Below are 23,628 nucleotides of genomic sequence, written 5' to 3' on the forward strand. Positions count from 1 at the left end.
AATGTTAATAAAGCCTCTGAGAGTGTATGTGTTGTGTGTTTACGAGTGTGTGTGTGGCTGCTTTATCTATGCAGGGGAGGTGTAGGCTGGGGATGGGAGAGGCGGTGTGGGAGAGAAGAGACCTTGGATCTTCTCCATGTTGTTCACTTAACAGTAACCTCGATCTCTCTTTCTCGAAAGCTCAATCTCGACATGTGAAGCAGGTCAAGCATGACTCCGGCTGGGTGTAGCTGAGGAGAGATCAGATGAAGACAGCGAATGAAGACAGCGAATGGTATTCATAAAGGAGAACACCCGTGTGGCTCAGTTGGTAGAGCATGGTGTTTGCAACGCCAGGGTTGTGGGTTCGATTCCCACGGGGGACCAGTACAGGGGGGGGAAATGTATGAAATGTATTCACTACTGTAAGTCGCTCTGGATAAGAGTATCTACTAAATGACTAAAATGTAAACGTCTTCCAAATACTAACCATTTAGGAGTACTGGGGGCTTTGCATAGACATAACCTTATGAATACCAACAACGTTTCATTTTCCCATCAGAATTCAAATCATTTTCCATATGAGGAGATTAAGGTGACAGTTAATCTCCTCATATGGAAAACGGCTGGGTGTGTTGTCAGACAGACAGCCTGTGGTGGTAGTGCTGGTTTACTATAGCAGTCTGCACTCCTACTAGCATATACAGTTGTAGTCGGAAGTTTACATACACCTTAGCCAAATACATTTAAACTCAGTTTTCTGACATTTAATCCTAGTAAACATTCCCTGTCTTAGGTCAGTTAGGGTCACCTCTTTATTTTAAGAATGTGAAATGTCAGAATAATAGTAGAGAGAATGATTTATTTCAGCTTTTATTTATTTCATCACATTCCCAGTGGGCATTGCCGTTAAATTGTTTAACTTGGGACAAATGTTTCGGGTAGCCTTCTACAAGCTTCCCACAATAAATTGGGTGAATTTTGGCCCATTCCTCCTGACAGAGCTGTTGCAACTGAGTCAGGTTTGTAGGGCTCCTTGCTCTCAGACGCTTTTTCAGTTCTGCCCACAAATTTTCTATAGGATTGAGGTCAGAGCTTTGTGATGGCCACTCCAATACCTTGACTTTGTTGTCCTTAAGCCATTTTGCCACAACTTTTGAAGTATGCTTGGTGTCATTGTCCATTTGGAAGACCCATTTGCAACCAAGCTTTAACTTCCTGACTGATGTCTTGAGATGTTGCATCAACATATCCACATAATTCTCCCTTCTCATGATGCCATCTATTTTGTGAAGTGCACCAGTACCTCCTGCTTTGGTGAAGTCCACCAGTCCCTCCTGCAGCACAGCACCCCCACAACATGATGCTGCCACCCCCGTGCTTCACGGTTGGGATGATGTTCTTCGGCTTGCAAGCATCTCCCTTTTTCCTCCAAACATGGTCATTATGGCCAAACAGTTCTATTTTTGTTTCATCAGACCAGAGGACATTTCTCCAAAAAGTACGACCTTTGTCCCCATGTGCAGTTGCAAACCGTAGTCTGGATTTTTTGTGGCGGTTTTGAAGCAGTGGCTTCTTCCTTGCTGAGCGGCCTTTCAGGTTATGTCGATATAAGACTCATTTTACTGTGGATATAGATACTTTTGTACCTGTTTCCTCCAGCATCTTCACAAGTTCCTTTAACCTGTTAGGGCTAGGGGGCAGCATTGACACGGCTGGATAAAAAACATACCCGATTTAATCTGGTTACCACTCCTACTCAGTAACTAGAATATGCATATACTTATTACATATGGATAGAAAACACCCTAAATTTTCTAAAACTGTTTGAATGGTGTCTGTGAGTATAACAGAACTCAAATGGCAGGTCAAAACCTGAGAGATTCCTTTACAGGAAGTGGCCTGTCTGACCATTTCTGGAACTTCTTTGCCATCTCTATCATTTACTAAGGATCTCTGCTCTAACGTGACACTTCCCACGTCGTCCATAGGCTCTCATAGCCCGGGAAAAAGAGAATGTCGTCATTCCAGCCCCAGGCTGAAACACATTATCGCCTTTCTCAAGTGGCCCATCAAGAGACACTAGCTTATGCGCGTGACCCCGACCGCCCCCGCCTTTGGGATTTTTTCCTCTGTTTGCCGAAAAGGAGATTCCCTGTCGGAATTTTACCGCTTTTCTACGAGAAAAATGACGTAAAAATTGATTTTAAACAGCGGTTGACATGCTTCGACGTACGGCAATTGAATACTTTGAATTTTATTGTCAGGAATTGCGCCAAGCGCGACACTTCTTTACTATTTCGGATAGTGTCTGGAACGCATACGAACAAAACGCCGCTATTCGGATATAACGATGGATTATTTTGGACCAAACCAACATTTGTTATTGAAGTAGACGTCCTGGGTGTGCATTCTGACGAAGACAACAAAAGGTAATGACATTTTTATAATAGTAAATATGATTATGGTGAGTGCTAAACTTGCCGGGTGTCTAAATAGCGAGCCCGTGATGCCTGGGCTATATACTTAGAATATTGCAAAATGTGCTTTCACCAAAAAGCTATTTTAAAATCGGACATATCGAGTGCATAGAGGAGGTCTGTATCTATAATTCTTAAAATAATTGTTATGCTTTTTGTGAACGTTTATCGTGAGTAATTTAGTAAAATGTTAGCGAATTCCCCGTAAGTTTGCGGGGGGTATGCTAGTTCTGAACGTCACATGCTAATGTAAAAAGCTGGTTTTTGATATAAATATGAACTTGATTGAACAAAACATGCATGTATTGTATAACATAATGTCCTAGGGTTGTCATCTGATGAAGATCATCAAAGGTGAGTGCTGCATTTAGCTGTCTTCTGGGTTTTGGTGACATTATATGCTGGCTTGAAAAATGGGTGTCTGATTATTTCTGGCTTGGTACTCTGCTGACATAATCTAATGTTTTGCTTTCGTTGTAAAGCCTTTTTGAAATCGGACAGTGTGGTTAGATTAACGAGAGTCTTATCTTTAAATGGCTGTAAAATAGTCATATGTTTGAGAAATTGAAGTAATAGGATTTTGAAGATTTTGAAAATCGCGCCACAGGCTGGCAGTGGATGTTACGTAGGTGGGACGAATTCGTCCCGCCGGTCACATAGAGGTTAATGTTGTTCTGGGATTGATTTGCACTTTTCGCACCAAAGTACGTTCATCTCTAGGAGACAGAACGCGTCTCCCTCCTGAGCGGTATGACGGCTGCGTGGTCCCATGGTGTTTCTACTTGCGTACTATTGTTTGTACAGATGAACGTGGTACCTTCAGGCATTTGGAAATTTCTCCCAACGATGAACCAGACTTGTGGAGGTCTACAATTGTTTTTCTGAGGTCTTGGCTGATTTCTTTTGATTTTCCCATGATGTCAAGCAAAGAGGCACTGAGTTTGAAGGTAGGCCTTGAAATATCCACAGGTACACCTCCAATTGACTCAAATGATGTCAATTAGCCTACCAGAAGCTTCTAAAGCCATTACATCATTTTCTGGAATTTTCCAAGCTGTTTAAAGGCACAGTCAACTTAGTGTATGTACACTTCTGACTCACTGAAATTGTGATACAGTGAATTATAAGTGAAATAATCTGTCTGTAAACAATTGTTGGAAAAATTACTTGTGTCATGCACAAAGTAGATGTCCTAACCGACTTGCCAAAACTATAGTCTGTTAACAAGAAATTTGTGGAGTGGTTGAAAAACGAGTTTTAATGACTCCAACCTAAACGTATGTAAACTTCCGACTTCAACTGTAAATGACCAGCAGCCTGAGCATCACTCCTACTAGCATATAAATGACCAGCAGCCTGACCATCACTCCTACTAGCATATAAATGACCAGCAGCCTGAGCATCACTCTTACTAGCATATAAATGACCAGCAGCCTGACCATCACTCCCACTAGCATATAAATGACCAGCAGCCTGACCATCACTCCTACTAGCATATAAATGACCAGCAGCCTGAGCATCACTCCTACTAGCATATAAATGACCAGCAGCCTGACCATCACTCCTACTAGCATATAAATGACCAGCAGCCTGAGCATCACTCCTACTAGCATATAAATGACCAGCAGCCTGACCATCACTCCTACTAGCATATAAATGACCAGCAGCCTGAGTATCACTCCTACTAGCATATAAATGACCAGCAGCCTGAGCATCACGCCGGCCGTAACACGTCAATGGTATAGATTTTACTATTAACTAGACGGCAGGCAGCTGGACCTGGTGATCTCAGAGCACTTCTGTGTCTCTATTTACCAGATGAAAATTGGATTGGGGGCTGGGCATGGTGGACAGAGGGCTTGCTGTGTTAATGAGATTGCTGTGGACGGGGGCTGCTGGAGCAACTGCTCCCCCTGACTGGCAGCGTTGTTTACTCTAGGCAAGATCAATAGTTTATGGTGTGTTGTACAGCGTCCCACTGAAAGGTCAATGACGAAAGACCAAAGGAGAGCTTGGCTTTCTTAACCAGGTGTTTTTAAAATGCCATCGCTGGCTCTCACAGGCCCCATGGTAACTGGACTAGCTTTGTCCAAACAGGGCCAAGTCAATCACCTCACACTGACTTCATGTTCAAACAGGGCCATGTCAATCACCTCACACTGCCTTCATGTTCAAACAGGGTCATGTCAATCACCTCACACTGCCTTCATGTTCAAACAGGGCCATGTCAATCACCTCACACTGCCTTCATGTTCAAACAGGGTCATGTCAATCACCTCACACTGCCTTCATGTTCAAACAGGGTCATGTCAATCACCTCACACTGCCTTCATGTTCAAACAGGGCCATGTCAATCACCTCACACTGCCTTCATGTTCAAACATGGTCATGTCAATCACCTCACACTGCCTTCATGTTCAAACAGGGCCATGTCAATCACCTCACACTGCCTTCATGTTCAAACAGGGTCATGTCAATCACCTCACACTGACTTCATGTCCAAACAGGGCCATGTCAATCACCTCACACTGCCTTCATGTTCAAACAGGGTCATGTCAATCACCTCACACTGCCTTCATGTCCAAACAGGGCCATGTCAATCACCTCACACTGCCTTCATGTCCAAACAGGGTCATGTCAATCACCTCACACTGCCTTCATGTTCAAACAGGGTCATGTCAATCACCTCACACTGCCTTCATGTTCAAACAGGGTCATGTCAATCACCTCACACTGCCTTCATGTCCAAACAGGGCCATGTCAATCACCTCACACTGACTTCATGTCCAAACAGGGCCATGTCAATCACCTCACACTGCCTTCATGTTCAAACAGGGCCATGTCAATCACCTCACACTGACTTCATGTCCAAACAGGGTCATGTCAATCACCTCACACTGACTTCATGTTCAAACAGGGTCATGTCAATCACCTCACACTGCCTTCATGTTCAAACAGGGCCATGTCAATCACCTCACACTGACTTCATGTCCAAACAGGGTCATGTCAATCACCTCACACTGACTTCATGTCCAAACAGGGCCATGTCAATCACCTCACACTGCCTTCATGTCCAAACAGGGTCATGTCAATCACCTCACACTGCCTTCATGTTCAAACAGGGTCATGTCAATCACCTCACACTGACTTCATGTCCAAACAGGGTCATGTCAATCACCTCACACTGCCTTCATGTTCAAACAGGGTCATGTCAATCACCTCACACTGACTTCATGTCCAAACAGGGCCATGTCAATCACCTCACACTGACTTCATGTCCAAACAGGGTCATGTCAATCACCTCACACTGACTTCATGTCCAAACAGGGTCATGTCAATCACCTCACACTGCCTTCATGTCCAAACAGGGTCATGTCAATCACCTCACACTGACTTCATGTCCAAACATGGTCATGTCAATCACCTCACACTGCCTTCATGTCCAAACAGGGTCATGTCAATCACCTCACACTGACTTCATGTCCAAACAGGGTCATGTCAATCACCTCACACTGACTTCATGTCCAAACAGGGTCATGTCAATCACCTCACACTGCCTTCATGTTCAAACAGGGCCATGTCAATCACCTCACACTGACTTCATGTCCAAACAGGGTCATGTCAATCACCTCACACTGCCTTCATGTCCAAACAGGGAGGTGATTGACTTGGTCTTGGAAACAACAGCTGGAGGAAGCTTTCTGCTATGCAAAGAAACAGTGGCAACAGTAGGCTACATAAGAGATGTGAAAAACCAAGCTGACATTTGCACACAAGAGCTTATTCAAGGTACTGGAAGAGAAAAAGCAGATTCTTTGTGACTTCATGGCAATCCACTCAGTGAATGTGGGCTTTCATTTCTCCATCTAGAACACAGATCACTCTGAGGCACTGTGAGTTTACCCTGTCTCTATAAAATGAATTATCCACAAAGCCACACCATTAAGAAATATTATTGAAAAATGGCTTGCAATGAGGAAAAATCAATTCACATCTACACTGATAACTCTAAATCAATCATATAGGCCTTTGCTACACACACACACACACACACACACACACACACACACACACACACACACACACACACACACACACACACACACACACACACACACACACACACACACACACACACACACACACACACACACACACACACACACACAGTGCAACAGCACACCTAGCAGCAACGCTGTTAATAAGTTAACGTCCTTTTAAGATTTCCCCAGGGATATAGCTGATAGATTATAGTGGTTAGGCAAGGCAGAAGTGTTATATGTCCTGTTAAGAGTGCTTGATTGGCCAGTAATCTCCATCTCTGAGCATTGTTTGAATGTATCATCTGAGGTGCCACATCTGTTTGACACAGGGGCTTGGTTAGGTAGGGTATAGATCTGTATATGTGATATACAGTAGAGAATGGATTATCTACTATGTCTGCACAGCTTCGATCAGGTATGATACACATCATCATTTGGGGGAAGCTAAGGCCATCTGTGAGTTTATTGGGTTATGGGTCTGTGATCACCAGCGTTTCTTCTGGATCAAAAAGGGGCTTAGGTGGGTGGGCGTGGCAGGGGGCATGGCAATGGGTGTGGCTGAACTTTAGAGGCCCCCACCTCAGATATTGCGAGCGTGCGTTTGACAATTGCGCTGACTTAATGCCAGACGAAAATAGAGCCCTGGGAGTGAATGGCAATGAGCTTCCTTCCACACATACAGTATGAGTCAATGTGCAGGGCTTGACATTCACTTTTTTAGCCACTGTTTGGACATAGGCGGCACAAAAAAACGCTAAAGCGGCCCGCTCAGGGATTTCAATGGCAGAAAAATCACTGTGGCTCAGTAATCCTTGACAATGAAGTGGGAAATAGTGTGGTTTGGTTCAGTGTAGATTTCTATCTGTGACGTAAGGCTGAGGGGGAGAGGGAAATGGACCTCCATAAACTATAGCAAACATCTAATGGATTTATTGATCAGGGAGCTGTCCCGTAGTTCCTGTTCACTGTGATAGATTTGGCACAAGGGAGGCTACCGCAGGAGTTTGGGCAGAATTATGGTCCCTCATTTAAATTCACTACCATACTACCCTATTGCTACCATCTCTCTCTATCTCTCTCTCTCTATGTGTTCTCTCTCTCTCTATGTGTGTTCTCAGTCTCTCTGCTGTGCAGTTCAAAGGATTCTCTGCACTGTTAAACCTTTCATAACCAGGCAACCGCGCACACACACACACACACACACACACACACACACACACACACACACACACACACACACACACACACACACACACACACACACACACACACACACACACACACACACACACACACACGACTCATCCTGTATGTGTGGAAGGAAGCTCATTATCATTGACACGTCATGTCACTCTTCCAGGGGCAGTATTCTAAATGCAGTGGTAATGATTTAGCCTGAGGGAAGCCTTTTTCTGATGCACTGATGGTCTAATGAGGTGTGCACACTGACACTGAGGGGGCCAGTTACAGACATCACATCAGGCTTCCTCCTGTGTTAAAACAGTGGATGGAGAGGAGAGAGGAAGGCCTCACTGGAATCCCACTGGCTCAGGAGACTGAGATCAATCACTCCTGTACAGTAGGCTTAAACACACAGCCAGCTGAGAAACACACCCACACCATTACAATACAACTCAACCACGGCTCAATGCTACAAAGAACGACACCCACACCACCGATACAACCAACACAACCCAACCCAGGCACAACACTCTGTGGATACAAAGAACGACACCCACACCACCGATACAACCAATGAAGAGACTAAACAGTGACTGCAGATTGGCATCTACACACAGTCTCACTGTAACAGACATCTTCACACAGTCTCACTGTAACGGACATCTACACACAGTCTCACTGTAACAGACATCTACACACAGTGTCACTGTAACGGACATCTACACACAGTCTCACTGTAACAGACATCTTCACACAGTGTCACTGTAACGGACATCTACACACAGTCTCACTGTAACAGACATCTTCACACAGTCTCACTGTAACGGACATCTTCACACAGTCTCACTGTAACGGACATCTTCACAGCCTCACTGTAACGGACATCTACACACAGTCTCACTGTAACGGACATCTACACACAGTCTCACTGTAACGGACATCTACACACAGTCTCACTGTAATGGACATCTACACACAGTCTCACTGTAACGGACATCTACACACAGTCTCACTGTAACGGACATCTTCACACAGTCTCACTGTAACGGACATCTACACACAGTCTCACTGTAACGGACATCTACACACAGTCTCACTGTAACGGACATCTACACACAGTCTCACTGTAACGGACATCTACACACAGTCTCACTGTAACGGACATCTACACACAGTCTCACTGTAACGGACATCTTCACACAGTCTCACTGTAACGGACATCTACACACAGTCTCACTGTAACGGACATCTACACACAGTCTCACTGTAACGGACATCTACACACAGTCTCACTGTAACGGACATCTACACACAGTCTCACTGTAACGGACATCTTCACACAGTCTCACTGTAACGGACATCTACACACAGTCTCACTGTAACGGACATCTACACACAGTCTCACTGTAACGGACATCTTCACACAGTCTCACTGTAACGGACATCTACACACAGTCTCACTGTAACGGACATCTTCACACAGTCTCACTGTAACGGACATCTACACACAGTCTCACTGTAACGGACATCTTCACACACATACAAAGTCAAAATTAAACACAGACACTTACATCCTGAGAGAACTGGCTTGAAGTCATCTACAACCTGTCTATATACCATGTCTACACCCTGTCTATATACCATGTCTACACCCTGTCTATATACCATGTCTACACCCTGTCTATACCCTGACTATATACCATGTCTACACCCTGTCTATATACCATGTCTACACCCTGTCTATATACCATGTCGACACCCTGTCTATATACCATGTCGACACCCTGTCTATATACCATGTCTACACCCTGTCTATACCCTGTCTATATACCATGTCTACACCCTGTCTATATACCATGTCTACACCCTGTCTATACCCTGTCTATATACCATGTCTACACCCTGTCTTTACCCTGTCTATACCCTGTCTATATACCATGTCTACACCCTGTCTATATACCATGTCTACACCCTGTCTATATACCATGTCTACACCCTGTCTATACCCTGTCTATATACCATGTCTACACCCTGTCTATATACCATGTCTACACCCTGTCTATACCCTGTCTATATACCATGTCTACACCCTGTCTATACCCTGTCTATATACTATACCATGTCTACACCCTGTCTATACCCTGTCTATATACCATGTCTACACCCTGTCTATATACCATGTCTACACCCTGTCTATATACCATGTCTACACCCTGTCTATACCCTGACTATATACCATGTCTACACCCTGTCTATATACCATGTCTACACCCTGTCTATATACCATGTCGACACCCTGTCTATATACCATGTCTACACCCTGTCTATACCCTGTCTATATACCATGTCTACACCCTGTCTATATACCATGTCTACACCCTGTCTATACCCTGTCTATATACCATGTCTACACCCTGTCTATATACCATGTCTACACCCTGTCTATACCCTGTCTACACCCTGTCTATACCCTGTCTATATACCATGTCTACACCCTGTCTATACCCTGTCTATATACCATGTCTACACCCTGTCTATACCCTGTCTATATACCATGTCTTCACCCTGTCTATACCCTGTCTATATACCATGTCTACACCCTGTCTATATACCATGTCTACACCCTGTCTATACCCTGTCTACACCCTGTCTATACCCTGTCTATATACCATGTCTACACCCTGTCTATACCCTGTCTATATACCATGTCTACACCCTGTCTATACCCTGTCTATATACCATGTTTACACCCTGTCTATACCCTGTCTATATACCATGTCTACACCCTGTCTATATACCATGTCTATATACCATGTCTATACCCTCTCTACAGCTGGGCTCCCGAGTGGCGTTGCGGTCTAAGACACTGCATCTCAGTGCTAGAGGCGTCACTACAGACCCTGGTTCAATTCCAGGCTGTATCACAACCGGCCGTGATTGGGAGTCCCATAGGGCGGCGCACGATTGGCCCAGCGTTGTCCGGGTTAGGGTTGACCGGGGTAACTGACTTGCCTAGTTAAATAAAGGTTAAATAAAATAAATCAATAAAAAAACACCCTGTCTACACCCTGTCTAGACTCTGTCTACACCCTGTCTACACCCTGTCTGCACCCTGTCTGTATATGCTGTCTATACCCTGTCTGTACTGTCTGCACCCTGTCTACTCCCTGTCTACACCCTGTCTATACCCTGTCCGCCACCCTGTCCGCCACCCTGTCTGCCACCCTGTCCGCCACCCTGTCCGCCACCCTGTCCGCACCCTGTCCGCCACCCTGTCCGGCACCCTGTCCACCACCCTGTCCGTCACCCTGTCCACCATCCTATCTATACCCTGTATAGATTACTCAGCCACAGAACTTCAGGAGCCACCGTGGTGAGAATCCTAAATAAATTGATGTCTGTGTTGCAATCAGGATGAGCATCCCACTCCAGATGACTGAGATTGGTTTGAAACATTATTACAGGGACTTGGCCTGAGGGCATGTTTCTGATTAAGTACCACATTGTTTGACGGCGTGCTGCTCTGCTCCTCGTCCTGTTCTGGACAGGGAGGCCGCCGATACAGAGGACTGATAACAGGATCATTACAGCACTAGTGCTAATCGGACGCTGTGTTTAAACTTAATGAAAGTCATCCATCTCTATGAAGCCATGGACACAAGGCTGACCATCTCAATGGGGCCATGAAGGAGTATGGAGAGTGAGACCACTGCTTTGCACTCGTTCAGCTCTATTTATTGAAGGGGTGGAGGTTAATATTGCTCTGTTAGTGGGTTTTAATGCACTGCTGCTCAACATGTAAAGTGAAGTGAGAGTGGCTGAGATCATACAACTTGTGCTATAATGACTGACACATCAGTGAGGACTGTAGCAGTAGTCCCACATAAACACATGGACACACTCTGTCTTCACAAACACAGTACTGCACACATCACCTTCATTTGACACTCCCTTTCTGCTCTCCAGTGAGTTTTACAGGCTCTAGGGCCAATAGAGGGAGATAAGAAGAGAAAAATGAAATGCAAAAATAACATTTCAAAGAGTGTTTCAGTATTTGTGTCAACTCAGAGAAAACATCTGTCACTGTACCATGAGAAGCACAAACACACACACATGGAGAAAGAGAGAGAGAGAGAGAGACAGAGAGAGATCAGGCAGTACAGTTCTCATGGGGCTGGCAATAGAGACTGTTCCTTGTGATATGAAATGGCTCCCAGACCAAGGCCACCACATGGCTAAACAGCAATGCCCTACTCTAATCAACAGAACCATGAACAGGCCCTAACAAACATGGAAGAAACTACAGTAAACAGAGCAAATACTATCCTGAACAAAAATATAAACGCAACATGTAAAGTGTTGTTCCATGTATCATGAGCAGAAATAAAAGATCCCAGAAATGCACAAAAAATAAAATCTCTCAAATGTTGTGCACAAATTTGTTTATATCCCTGTTAGTCAGCATTTCTCCTTTGCCAAGATCATCCATCCACCTGACAGGTGTGGCATATCAAGAAGCTGACTAAACAGCATGATCATGGCACAGGTGCACCTTGTGCTGGGGACAATAAAACGGCACTCTAAGATGTGCAGTTTTGTCATACAACACAATGCCACAGATGTCTCAAGTTTTGAGGGAGCGTAGAATTGACATGCTGACTGCAGGAATGTCCATCAGAGCTGTTGCCAGGTAATTTAATGTTAATGTCTACCATAAGCCACCTTCAACATCATTTTAGAGAATTTGGCAGTACAGTACGTCCAACCGGCCTCACAACCACAGACCACGTGTAACCACGCCAGCCCAAGACATTCACATCTGGCTTTTTCACCTTCGGGATCGTCTGAGACCAGCCGCCCCAACAGCTGATGAAACTGAGGAGTCTGTCTGTAATAAAGCCCCTTTGTTGGGAAAATCTCATTCTAATTGGCTAGGCCTGGCTCCCCAGTGGGTGGGCCTATGCCTTCCCTGGCCCACCCATGGTTGCGCCCCTACCTAGTCGTGTGAAATCCATAGATTAGGGCCTAATGAATTCATTTCAATTGACTGATTTCCTTATACAGTATGAAATGTAACTCAGTAAAATCGTTGAAATTGTTGCATGTTGCATTTATATTTTCGCTCAGTATAAGTAAATATTGTACAAAGTGAATACTGGGTAACAGTTATGTGGTAACAGTTATGTGGGGGCAAAATGGTTTTGTTACAGTCTAAATTCTATGAAAATGCTTGAACTGAATAGTGTTTTTCACTGGGAATTATCCCTGCTGTCCAGTAACCTCTTCATACACCCCACAAAGGAGGGATTTGTTATTGGCCCTTATCTATGGGGCCCTAAATGCCTAACCAGGCTGATTCTTGTTCTGTCTTTGTAGGTTCTGAAGATCAAATCACTCCCCTATCTTTCACACAGTCTGTGAGAACTGGTTAGAACCTGTTTTTATTTGTTTTAATGCTTTAAGGGTGTAGAGCTAATTACCCCTTATCTCTTTTGTAAGCTTACCTCCCTTTAGGAGGGGTAAACAGCTCTTTGTGTAGATAAAGTATGTAACGACTGTGATTTGTAAATAATCAAGTTACTCTCTGGCTTTATCCTGAGAGGGAACTTCCTGGCAATTGCTTGAATAAAACTCTTATAAACTGGAAAATGAGCTCTGCCTGATCCTTGGAATTAGTTTTTCCTCAACAGTAAGTAAATACATACAAAGCAAATACTAAGTACAACTAGTCAAGATGGATAAATCCAGCAGCTCAAAAGATAGGGATGAAAATAAATATAGATAAATAATAATAGCCTACCTTGGATCTAGAGTTCCATGACAGCGTTTAAGGACAAACAACAGGTAAAAGGGTGTGACTGTGAACCAGGTGTTGGAACCGGTTCAGGGAATAGAACCGAAAACCTCCCGGAACCTCCCGGAACCTAAAACCAGATTATTATTATGTTTTTAATTTCAAAAAGATTTGAGGAACAGAATCAGAACCGGGAAAGAAGTGATCTATACTGTTCCGGAACAGAAGCGTTATTTTAAAAGCATGGGAACCGGTTAATTACATTACATCACATTAAGCATCTCCAATACAAAATTAAATCTAGAATCGGCTTCCTATTTCGCAAACAAAGCATCCTTCAGTCATGCTGCCAAACATACCCTTGTAAAACTGACTATCCTACCGATCCTTGACTTCGGCGATGTCATTTACAAAAAAGCCTCCAACATTCTTCTCAGCAAATTGGATGCAGGCTATCACAGTGCCATCCGTTTTGTCACCAAAGCCCCATATACTACCCACCACTGTGACCTGTATGCTCTCGTTGGCTGGCCCTCGTTTCATATTCGTCGCCAAACCCACTGGCTCCAGGTCATCAATAAGTCTTTGATAGGTAAAGCCCCACCTTATTGCAGCTCACTGGTCACCATAGCAGCACCCACCCATAGCACGCGGTCCAGCAGGTAAATTTCAATGGTCACCCCCAAAGCCAATTCCTCCTTTGGCCGCATTTCCTTCCAGTTTTCTGCTGCCAATGACTGGAACGAACTGCAAAAATCACTGAAGCTGGAGAATCATAGCTCCCTCACTAGCTTTAAGCACCAGCTGTCAGAGCAGCTCACAGATCACTGCACCTGTACATAGCCCATCTGTAAATAGCCCATCCAACTACCTCATCCCCATACTGTTATTTATTTTCTTTATTTTGCTCCTTTGCACCCCAGTATCTGTACTTGCACACTCATCTTCTGCACATTTATCACTTCAGTGTTTAATTGCTACATTGTAATTGTTTAGCCACTACGGCCTATTCATTGCCTTACCTCTCTTATCCTACCTCATTTGCACACACTGTATATAGACTTTTTCTATTGTGTTATTGACTGTACACTTGTTTATTCTATGTGTAACTCTGTGTTGTTGTTCGTGTCGCACTGCTTTGCTTTTTCTTGGCCAGGTCGCAGTTGTAAATGAGAACTTGTTCTCAACTGGCCTACCTGGTTAAATAAAGGTGAAATAAATAAAATAATTTTTAAAAATAACATAGTTTTACGTTCCGGGCAGAAAGGCGCCTATGCAAAGCCCTCGCTCTGTCACAACGTATTCCAGTGTCTGCCTGCCAGCTGAAAACCTTTGCCAGTGTATGTGTGTGTAGGAAACATGCCATTCCCCCTTCAAAGCTTAGGCTGCTGTACCCTACTGATGTTACAAGCGTTCAGAAATTAGGGAGAGATATTGAATTAGAGAAGAATGGATTAACTTTTCAATGCTAGTTACGGATACTATAGTTATCACGTTTCACATTGGATTAAATAACTACAAAAAGCTAGGCTGTGTTTTTAATTCTTGTGCGGCTCTATACACCCAAGCTTGTTAGTTAGCTAGCTAGCTCTGGTTCAACTTTAAGACAACTCTCGGAAGTTCAAAGACATTCAAAATTCTTCCATAGAAGCTGCTCCTCCGTAGGTATAATTCTTTGGGCCTAATTCAGATAATGCATGTCATAACTATGCCCAGTGCTTCAAGCCAAGCCTCCTCCTCCACCCTTTCTCACTCCCCCCACCTACAAAATATCAGTCGCATCTCGCACCCTACACTTGTCTGTCCATTGCGCATGTAAACAACTATAGCTTAGTCAGCTGATAGCGCCCATGCACTAGAGTTCTCAATTTCAGCCTGAACCCTTGTCTCTCTCTCCTCCCTGTCAGCTGCAGGAGCAGCCACAGGCTGCCATGTGTATTGCGCTGTCCGAGGTGCTGAAGCTGCAATCTAACTACAGTAATTCACTACTTTCTTACTTGTTGTTTCTCTGACTGAAAAGTTATGTTACCTAATTTGTTGCTAAATGTGCCTTCCCTGCCATGCTCTGTTCACGTGACACATGCATGCACCCGTTAAGACATAGGCTGGCTTACAGCTAATAATATCCAGAACATTTATTTATTATTTCAATATTCAAGACTCCATGGCTCCAATGTTGTTTAATAGATGTGTTATTTTGTTGTGTTCTGTTCTGTTTCCTTAATGCTTAGGCAGAACATTTCATGTGTTATTTTATTTTCTAAATAAAAAGCTTGATTGTATTTAAAGTCATGACTGACTGACTCGTACTTATATGGGCTACTATATTACTGCATAATAATAATAATCCTAAAATGAAACAGAAGAAGGTGGGTAAGCCAAGCGCTGTGTGCCACTGCCAGACAGGTGCTAGACATGGAGTCTTGAATATTGAAATGAGGTGTTTACACTGGAACAGTGTAAACAACACCTAACAAATAACAAATCCTCGAGAGTCTGTTCTAATGAAGAATTGCGTTTTTTTTGCCTACAAAGATTAAACACAGTTGCATTCCGACAGTTGCTGACATGTGGTTTATTTGTTGAATTATTCAAGGCTGACTTTGTTATTTCATTTTAAAACTAAGCCTACTGTTGATGATATTAGCATACTTACTTTTATAATTATGATAATAATAACAACAACATAAAGAATAAAGAGATCAAGAAGGAGGAGAGGATTGAGCGCTGTGTGACCCATGTGTGTAAAGGTAGGCTATTTTCAAAATATTTGTTTCCTGACTGTTTGGAACAGTGTACCGTAATTTCCGGACTATTAAGCGCACCTGAATATAAGCCGCACCCACTGAATTAACATTTTTATTTTTTATTTTGAACATAAATAAGCCGCACATGTCTATAAGCCGCAGGTGCCTACCAGTACATTGAAACAAATGAACTTTACACAGGCTTTAACGAAACACGGCTTGTAACAAAAATAAATAGGCTTTAACGAAACACGGCTTGTAACAAAAATAAATAGGCTTTAACGAAACACGGCTTGTAACAAAAATAAATAGGCTTTAACGAAACACGGCTTGTAACAAAAATAAATAGGCTTTAACGAAACACGGCTTGTAACAAAAATAAATAGGCTTTAACGAAACACGGCTTGTAACAAAAAATAAAAAATTTGTAGTAAGCTTTAGTTGTCTTTTTGCACTGAGTCAATTCCTCACGCTGCTGTTTCCAATGTCTTATCATCGACTCATTAAGACCAAGCTCCCGTGCAGCAGCTCTATTTCCTTTTCCAACAGCCAGATCAATCGCCTTCAACTTGAAAGCTGCATCATATGCATTTCTCCGTGTCTTTGCCATGATGAGGGTGACAAAATGACTACCGTAATCAGAATGATGGGAAGTTTGAGAGCGCTCGATTTAATCTAAACAGTAAACAAAAAAGTTGTTTGACCTTAACCCGTTCGGCAATTTCATTGGTCTAATGAAAGCTTCATGCCGCCAAAAAACTGAGCACGTCACAGAATGTGTTTTTTTGGAGAAAAAAATATATATTAGCCATGTCATTGTTTAAGCCGCGAGGTTCAAAGCGTAGTAAAACATTTGCGGCTTATAGTCCGGAATTTACGGTAAACAATGCTGAATAAATGATAAGAAATCCCAGATAATCTGTTCAAACGAAAACAATTAGCTCACGGAACCAAACACACACTTCAAAACAGGCAACAGAAGAAGCATTTGTCTAATTTCTGAAGATATATACAGTATGGATGTCTTACTGTATAAACCCTGAGATCCACATACAACAGTATGGATGTCTTACTGTATAAACCCTGAGATCCACATACAACAGTATGGTTGTCTTACTGTATAAACCATGAGATCCACATACAACAGTATGGATGTCTTACTCTATAAACCCTGAGATCCACATACAACAGTAGGGATGTCTTACTGTATAAACCATGAGATCCACATACAACAGTAGGGATGTCTTACTGTATAAACCATGAGATCCACAGACAACAGTATGAATGTCTTACTGTATAAACCCTGAGATCCACATACAACAGTATGGATGTCTTACTGTATAAACCCTGAGATCCACATACAACAGTATGGATGTCTTACTGTATAAACCATGAGATCCACATACAACAGTATGGATGTCTTACTGTATAAACCCTGAGATCCACATACAACAGTAGGGATGTCTTACTGTATAAACCATGAGATCCACATACAACAGTAGGGATGTCTTACTGTATAAACCATGAGATCCACAGACAACAGTATGAATGTCTTACTGTATAAACCCTGAGATCCACATACAACAGTATGGATGTCTTACTGTATAAACCCTGAGATCCACATACAACAGTATGGATGTCTTACTGTATAAACCCTGAGATCCACATACAACAGTATGGATGTCTTACTGTATAAACCCTGAGATCCACATACAACAGTAGGGATGTCTTACTGTATAAACCATGAGATCCACATACAACAGTAGGGATGTCTTACTGTATAAACCATGAGATCCACAGACAACAGTATGAATGTCTTACTGTATAAACCCTGAGATCCACATACAACAGTATGGATGTCTTACTGTATAAACCCTGAGATCCACATACAACAGTATGGATGTCTTACTGTATAAACCCTGAGATCCACATACAACAGTATGGATGTCTTACTGTATAAACCATGAGATCCACATACAACAGTATGGATGTCTTACTGTATAAACCCTGAGATCCACATACAACAGTAGGGATGTCTTACTGTATAAACCCTGAGATCCACATACAACAGTATGAATGTCTTACTGTATAAACCCTGAGATCCACATACAACAGTATGGATGTCTTACTGTATAAACCCTGAGATCCACATACAACAGTAGGGATGTCTTACTGTATAAACCATGAGATCCACATACAACAGTAGGGATGTCTTACTGTATAAACCATGAGATCCACAGACAACAGTATGAATGTCTTACTGTATAAACCCTGAGATCCACATACAACAGTATGGATGTCTTACTGTATAAACCCTGAGATCCACATACAACAGTATGGATGTCTTACTGTATAAACCCTGAGATCCACATACAACAGTATGGATGTCTTACTGTATAAACCCTGAGATCCACATACAACAGTATGGATGTCTTACTGTATAAACCCTGAGATCCACATACAACAGTATGGATGTCTTACTGTATAAACCCTGAGATCCACATACAACAGTATGGATGTCTTACTGTATAAACCATGAGATCCACATACAACAGTTGTTGATTATATTCAAGTTGGGTTTTCCCCTCTCATCACTTTTCTTAGACAAGGCTAGGGCTTTTCACTCTCTCCTCACTCTGCTCGTTTCCATCTCACGTTGTTGTAAAAACCAGTGTAAATGAATAGTCTACTCGTTAACTTTGAAAAAAGAGCAATATGGTCTAGGGAAAGGTGCGTCCGTTTTCTAGAAATCAGGCATCGTTTCGGTTTCGGGCTCATTACATTTATGTGATGTCAGACTAGGCCTGGGCTCGGGCTTCAGCTCATCGGGCTTGGGTCGGACCGGGCTAAAATGTTAAGCCCCAATGAGAACTCTACCATTGGCTGCCTAGGCTAAAACAAATATAGCTTGCCCGCTCCATTGCAAGCTGCCTTATCCTCACTGATTGGTAAAGAAATGTAATGCTGAGCTACTGTAATAAAAAACTATTACTTCAGACATTTAAAAAGGAACGATATAAACTGGTACTTTTTTTTGTTTCGAAACTGATCAGAACTTTTACAGGTCGGAACAGTGGAACGGAATGAAACAAATAATGGTTCTGTTCAGAACAAAACGATTGGACATTTTTTGGGATTCCAAACCCTGCTGTTAACTACTGTGAACTTCAAGGAAAGAGATGAAACTCCATGAAAAGAGGAGAGATAACAGGTGAAATCAGATGAACAGTCTGGGAGGTTCAACCACCACACAGAGCTAAACTGTCAATGAAGAAGTGATTTAAGAGGGAGCTGTGCTGAGACTTACAGAGGTGAAGTTCTGGGGACCGCACGGTTCTCCTCGGTACTTGCAGGAGAGAAGCATGTCCTCCAGCTGGTGGCTCAGCCGGTCCATAAACTCCAGGTTACTGCCCTCAAAGTTTCTGGGGGGCAGGAACAGCCTGAAGTCAGACAGTTTGCTGAACCAGGCCTGGCTGTCCTCCTGCAGCAAATCCAGCACCATGGGTCTCACCGTCCGGTTGGCCAGCAGTAGGCCCAGCCAGTGGCCAGCAAAGTACAGGTCACTTTTGGTGAGCTTGTAGAGGCGGATGGGGTTGTTGTTGCAGATAGTGACTGTGGGGAAAGCCATCTCCTTGGCCCACTCTGTGTGGATCCGTGTGTAGGTGGGGAAGGAGAGCCAGTGGAGCAGGCGGTTGGAGGACCAGGACAAGAGCAGGCCCAATGAGGTGCACAGGGCCAGCAGCCAGAAGGCCCGACGGCCTATGGAGCCACCGGGGACACACACATGCCTGAGGCCGTGCAGACGTGTCCCAGCCAGCAGGGTGGAGGTGATTGAGGACAGGCCTGGCCTTGCAGGGAGGCGCCGGCGGCCTCTCCTCACCACGGCTGGGGATCCCCGCTGGAGACATCGCCCCTCCAGAGCCATGGCTGCCCACACAGCTCCTAGTGCCGAGAGAAAGGCTTCATCTCCCAGCCAGGCCTCAGGGGCTGGGCCCCACATGGAGCTCCAGGGCACCGATATCCCCAGTGATGTAATCCACACCTGGATTTGTGCTTATCTGACTCTGCTGTTACACACAATCCAGACAAGCTCCTCACACACAACCTAACTCACACACACACATACTAACTCTCTCTCTCTGTCACAGTGTCTTCTGTTTGTTGTTGTTGTTGTCCTGTTTTACTCTTTAGCTACTTATTGGGCTTCTCCCTCTCAGTCCATCTGGTTCCCTTGACCTGAAAGTACTCCACTCATCCAACTCAGCAGTAAAAAATACATTCAGCCATGCAAATATGCACCAAGTGATGCAGCTTCTACATGAGCGACTCCAGCATCCGCACCAGTTAGTGTAACACAGAGCAAGAGAGGAAGAGACAGAGGGAGAGAGAGAGAGCTAGAGCGCGAGAGGGAGGGAGAGGGAGGGAGAGGGAGAAGGATAGGGAGGGAGAAGAGAGTGGGTGGAGTGAGTGCTAGAGGAGGCAAGATGAGCTGAGAAGCACAGACAAAATGAAAGAATGGAAGGTAAAAGAAGAGAGCAGTGAGTCTGTTGTGGTTCTATTTGGTGCCGTCTGTCAGAGAGAGGCAAGTCCTGCCGGTTCCCTCTGCTCTGCTCTGTCGGCGCTCCTCTCTCTGCCGACCGAGACTGCTGTCTGTTGGGACTTTGCCGTCGCTCCACTTCGATCAGTGATGCTCAGCCTCGTTCAACCTGCTAACCCTCCAACACCACCACGGCCAGAGGCTGGACTTGTTTACATGGCACCGCTAAAACGAGCAGCCGCGCATCACTAATTGCCTTTGTGAGTCTACATTGCTAATTTCTTCTCCGGCTCTTTTTGTGAGCTCACTTTTATCTTCTTGATTTCCAGCCTTCCCCTCTTCCCATCTGTCACTCTTTCACTCCCTCCCTATTCCCTCCCTCTGTTCTCCTTTCTCTTCTCCTCCTCTCTTGACTGAACTAGCGGGTGTTGTGTCCTGCAGGTGACCACGTATGGCCAGCCCGTCTTGTGCGAGGAGCAGACACGCTTCTCAGTCCCTGACGCACGCAAACACTCATTCACACTGAGAGAGGAGCACATGCACACACACTGCGTTTCCCTGTGGGAGACCTGACAAGAGTCGATGGAAAATCTGTTCAGTCACGCTCAGATCCTTGTATGTCTCTCTCACTCGTTCTCTCGCTCCAGTTTTCTTTCACTCTCTGTTTCTCTCCCTCAGAACTGTGGCATTTCTAATCATAACGCTCCTCTTGTTTTCTTCCTTTTCTAAAAATACTTGTCTCTCCAAATCAAATTCATCAACTTGCCCTCACGCTCCCCCTCCTCTTGTGCCAATGTCCGTCAATCCTTCTCAGCTCCACCCCCAACCGGGCTCCTCCTCCTCCCATGAAGTAGATGTGTGCATTCTCTCTCTCTCTCTCTCTCTCTCTCTCTCTCTCTCTCTCTCTCTCTCTCTCTCTCTCTCTCTCTCTCTCTCTCTCTCTCTCTCTCTCTCTCTCTCTCTCTCTCTCTCTCTCTCTCTCTCGCTCTCTCTCTCTCTCTCTTCCCGTCCTTTGGATATTGCCCTGTTATTTTCAGTATTCTCTTCCTCCTGTGCAGACAGGCTGTTCCTCTGGTCCCCTCTCTCTCACCGAGCAGCGTGTCCTCTCTGTGCTCCTCTCCTCCTGCGCCACAGCTCTGTCCACCCAGCCAGTGAGAGAACGAGCGATGAGTGTCTGTCTGAGAACGCCAGCGCTCTCTCTCTCTCTCTCTCTCTCTCTCTATCTCTATCTCTCTCGCTCTCTCTCTCTCCTCCCCCCTGTCGGCTGCTGCCACGACTTACGCAACAGGAGCAGAATGGGAGAGCAGGAGAGTGTGTGTGCACTCAGAGAGGGAGACTGAGACAAACAGCATCATATTGAATTATTGCTTTGGCTGCTTAACCCTCTTTCAACCTAGTTCTCTCTCTCTCTCTCTCTCTCTCTCTCTCTCTCTCTCTCTCTCTCTCTCTCTCTCTCTCTCTCTCTCTCTCTCTCTCTCTCTCTCTCTCTCTCTCTCTCTCTCTCTCTCTCTCTCTCTCTCTGTGTGTGTGTGTATTCTCTGTCTCCCTTTGTCAAATAAACACAAAACAGCCCTACAGATTGTGGGAAAAGGACTGAGCTTTTAGTTTAATTTCCGGCCTGTTTGTGTAACATAAATTATCTTGAATTATGTTGTCAACATAGGGGGTAGACAAAATCCAGAAAATAGCAAGACATTAGGCAGATCGAGGGAAGGATGTGATTGAATTAAAGATGACAAGACAAACAAGAGTAACACCTAAGTACAACATTCAATAGTTCGGTGGTCGTCTCAGCTAGCAGAGCTTCACGCTTGGTTTGCAGCCAACCCTGTACATATGGCTTGTCGTCGCCAACTAACTCTCATGACAACTTTGACTTGCCATGTCTCCTAACAGCATTGGCTCAGCTGTGCTCTCCAGTGAAATTTCATGGGGGACCACTATGCTTCCCCTAACATTTACATCCCATTTACATCCGCACACGTTCAGATAGTGGACGTTTTTATTCACAAAGACGCCACACACATGTACTGTGTGCAATACAACGAAATGAGCAGTAGTGTTGATACTACATCCCTTCTGATAAGTATGGAGAGTGATGGAGTGTTAGAGAACTGCAGGGGTCATAGTACTGGAAGCACAATTCCAAATAAAGAGAGGCAAATAAACAATGCATGAGACAGTGAGACATGAGTGTAGTACAAAAGAGGAAGTATCATCATAATAGGTCAACAGAAAGTGCTGCACCTGCATGTCTGACCCAGTAGGTGATTTGACTGGGCCCCTCAGACAGCTCCAGCTACAGTCCACTCAGTACTGTCCAGTTGGCCTGTGGCAGTTATAACGTCATCATAACAACACAGTCATTTGGTACCTCTTAACTTTTGAAAAAGATATATAATAATATATGTAGATAATATATACAATAACGGTATTGATTATTTAGGAGGAACAGTTTATGGTTACACATATCTCTTGTTGGGACAAATAAAATCCCTAATGAAACTATATAATCTCAGACACATTAATATTTGAATATCTCGGTTTGTAAAATTGCTTCCTTTGCATTTAAGATGAGGAAGAATTCTCCAATATGCTTTTGACAGAGCATCCACCAGTCTTCCTCTGCTAATGGCAAAGTCAAGGTTTTTCTCCCTCCATGTGAGAGGACTATTTTTTACTTTTTTAACTTGAGTTGCTCCTAGCTGTTCTCAGCTAACAGAGAGGAGAGTGTTGAATAGAAGCCCAGCTCAGAAAAACTGCCAAGACTATGTCTCAAATGGCACCCTATTTTCTATGGGCCCTGGTCAAAAGTAGTGCACTTTATAGAGAATAGGGTGCCATTTGAGACAAACCCTATAAGTAC

General features: G+C 44.0%; 1 protein-coding gene across 2 annotated transcripts in view; it reads right to left on the minus strand.

Moving 5' to 3' along the window:
* LOC106606842 (acid-sensing ion channel 2) overlaps positions 1 to 23,628 on the minus strand; it is a 501,752-nt gene that overhangs the window by 141,622 nt on the left and 336,502 nt on the right. The window contains exon 1 of one of the 2 annotated variants that reach the window (XM_045720106.1): positions 19,533 to 21,669. The exons of the other annotated variant lie outside the window; for it this stretch is intronic. Within the exon in view, the coding sequence (XP_045576062.1) occupies positions 19,533 to 20,225 (693 nt within the window). The 5' untranslated portion in view covers positions 20,226 to 21,669. Of the gene's footprint in view, positions 1 to 19,532; positions 21,670 to 23,628 lie in introns of those variants that run through there. 2 annotated transcript variants of the gene reach the window in all.

This window comes from Salmo salar, chromosome ssa06 (assembly GCF_905237065.1).
Source record: "Salmo salar chromosome ssa06, Ssal_v3.1, whole genome shotgun sequence".
Taxonomy (NCBI): domain Eukaryota; kingdom Metazoa; phylum Chordata; class Actinopteri; order Salmoniformes; family Salmonidae; genus Salmo; species Salmo salar.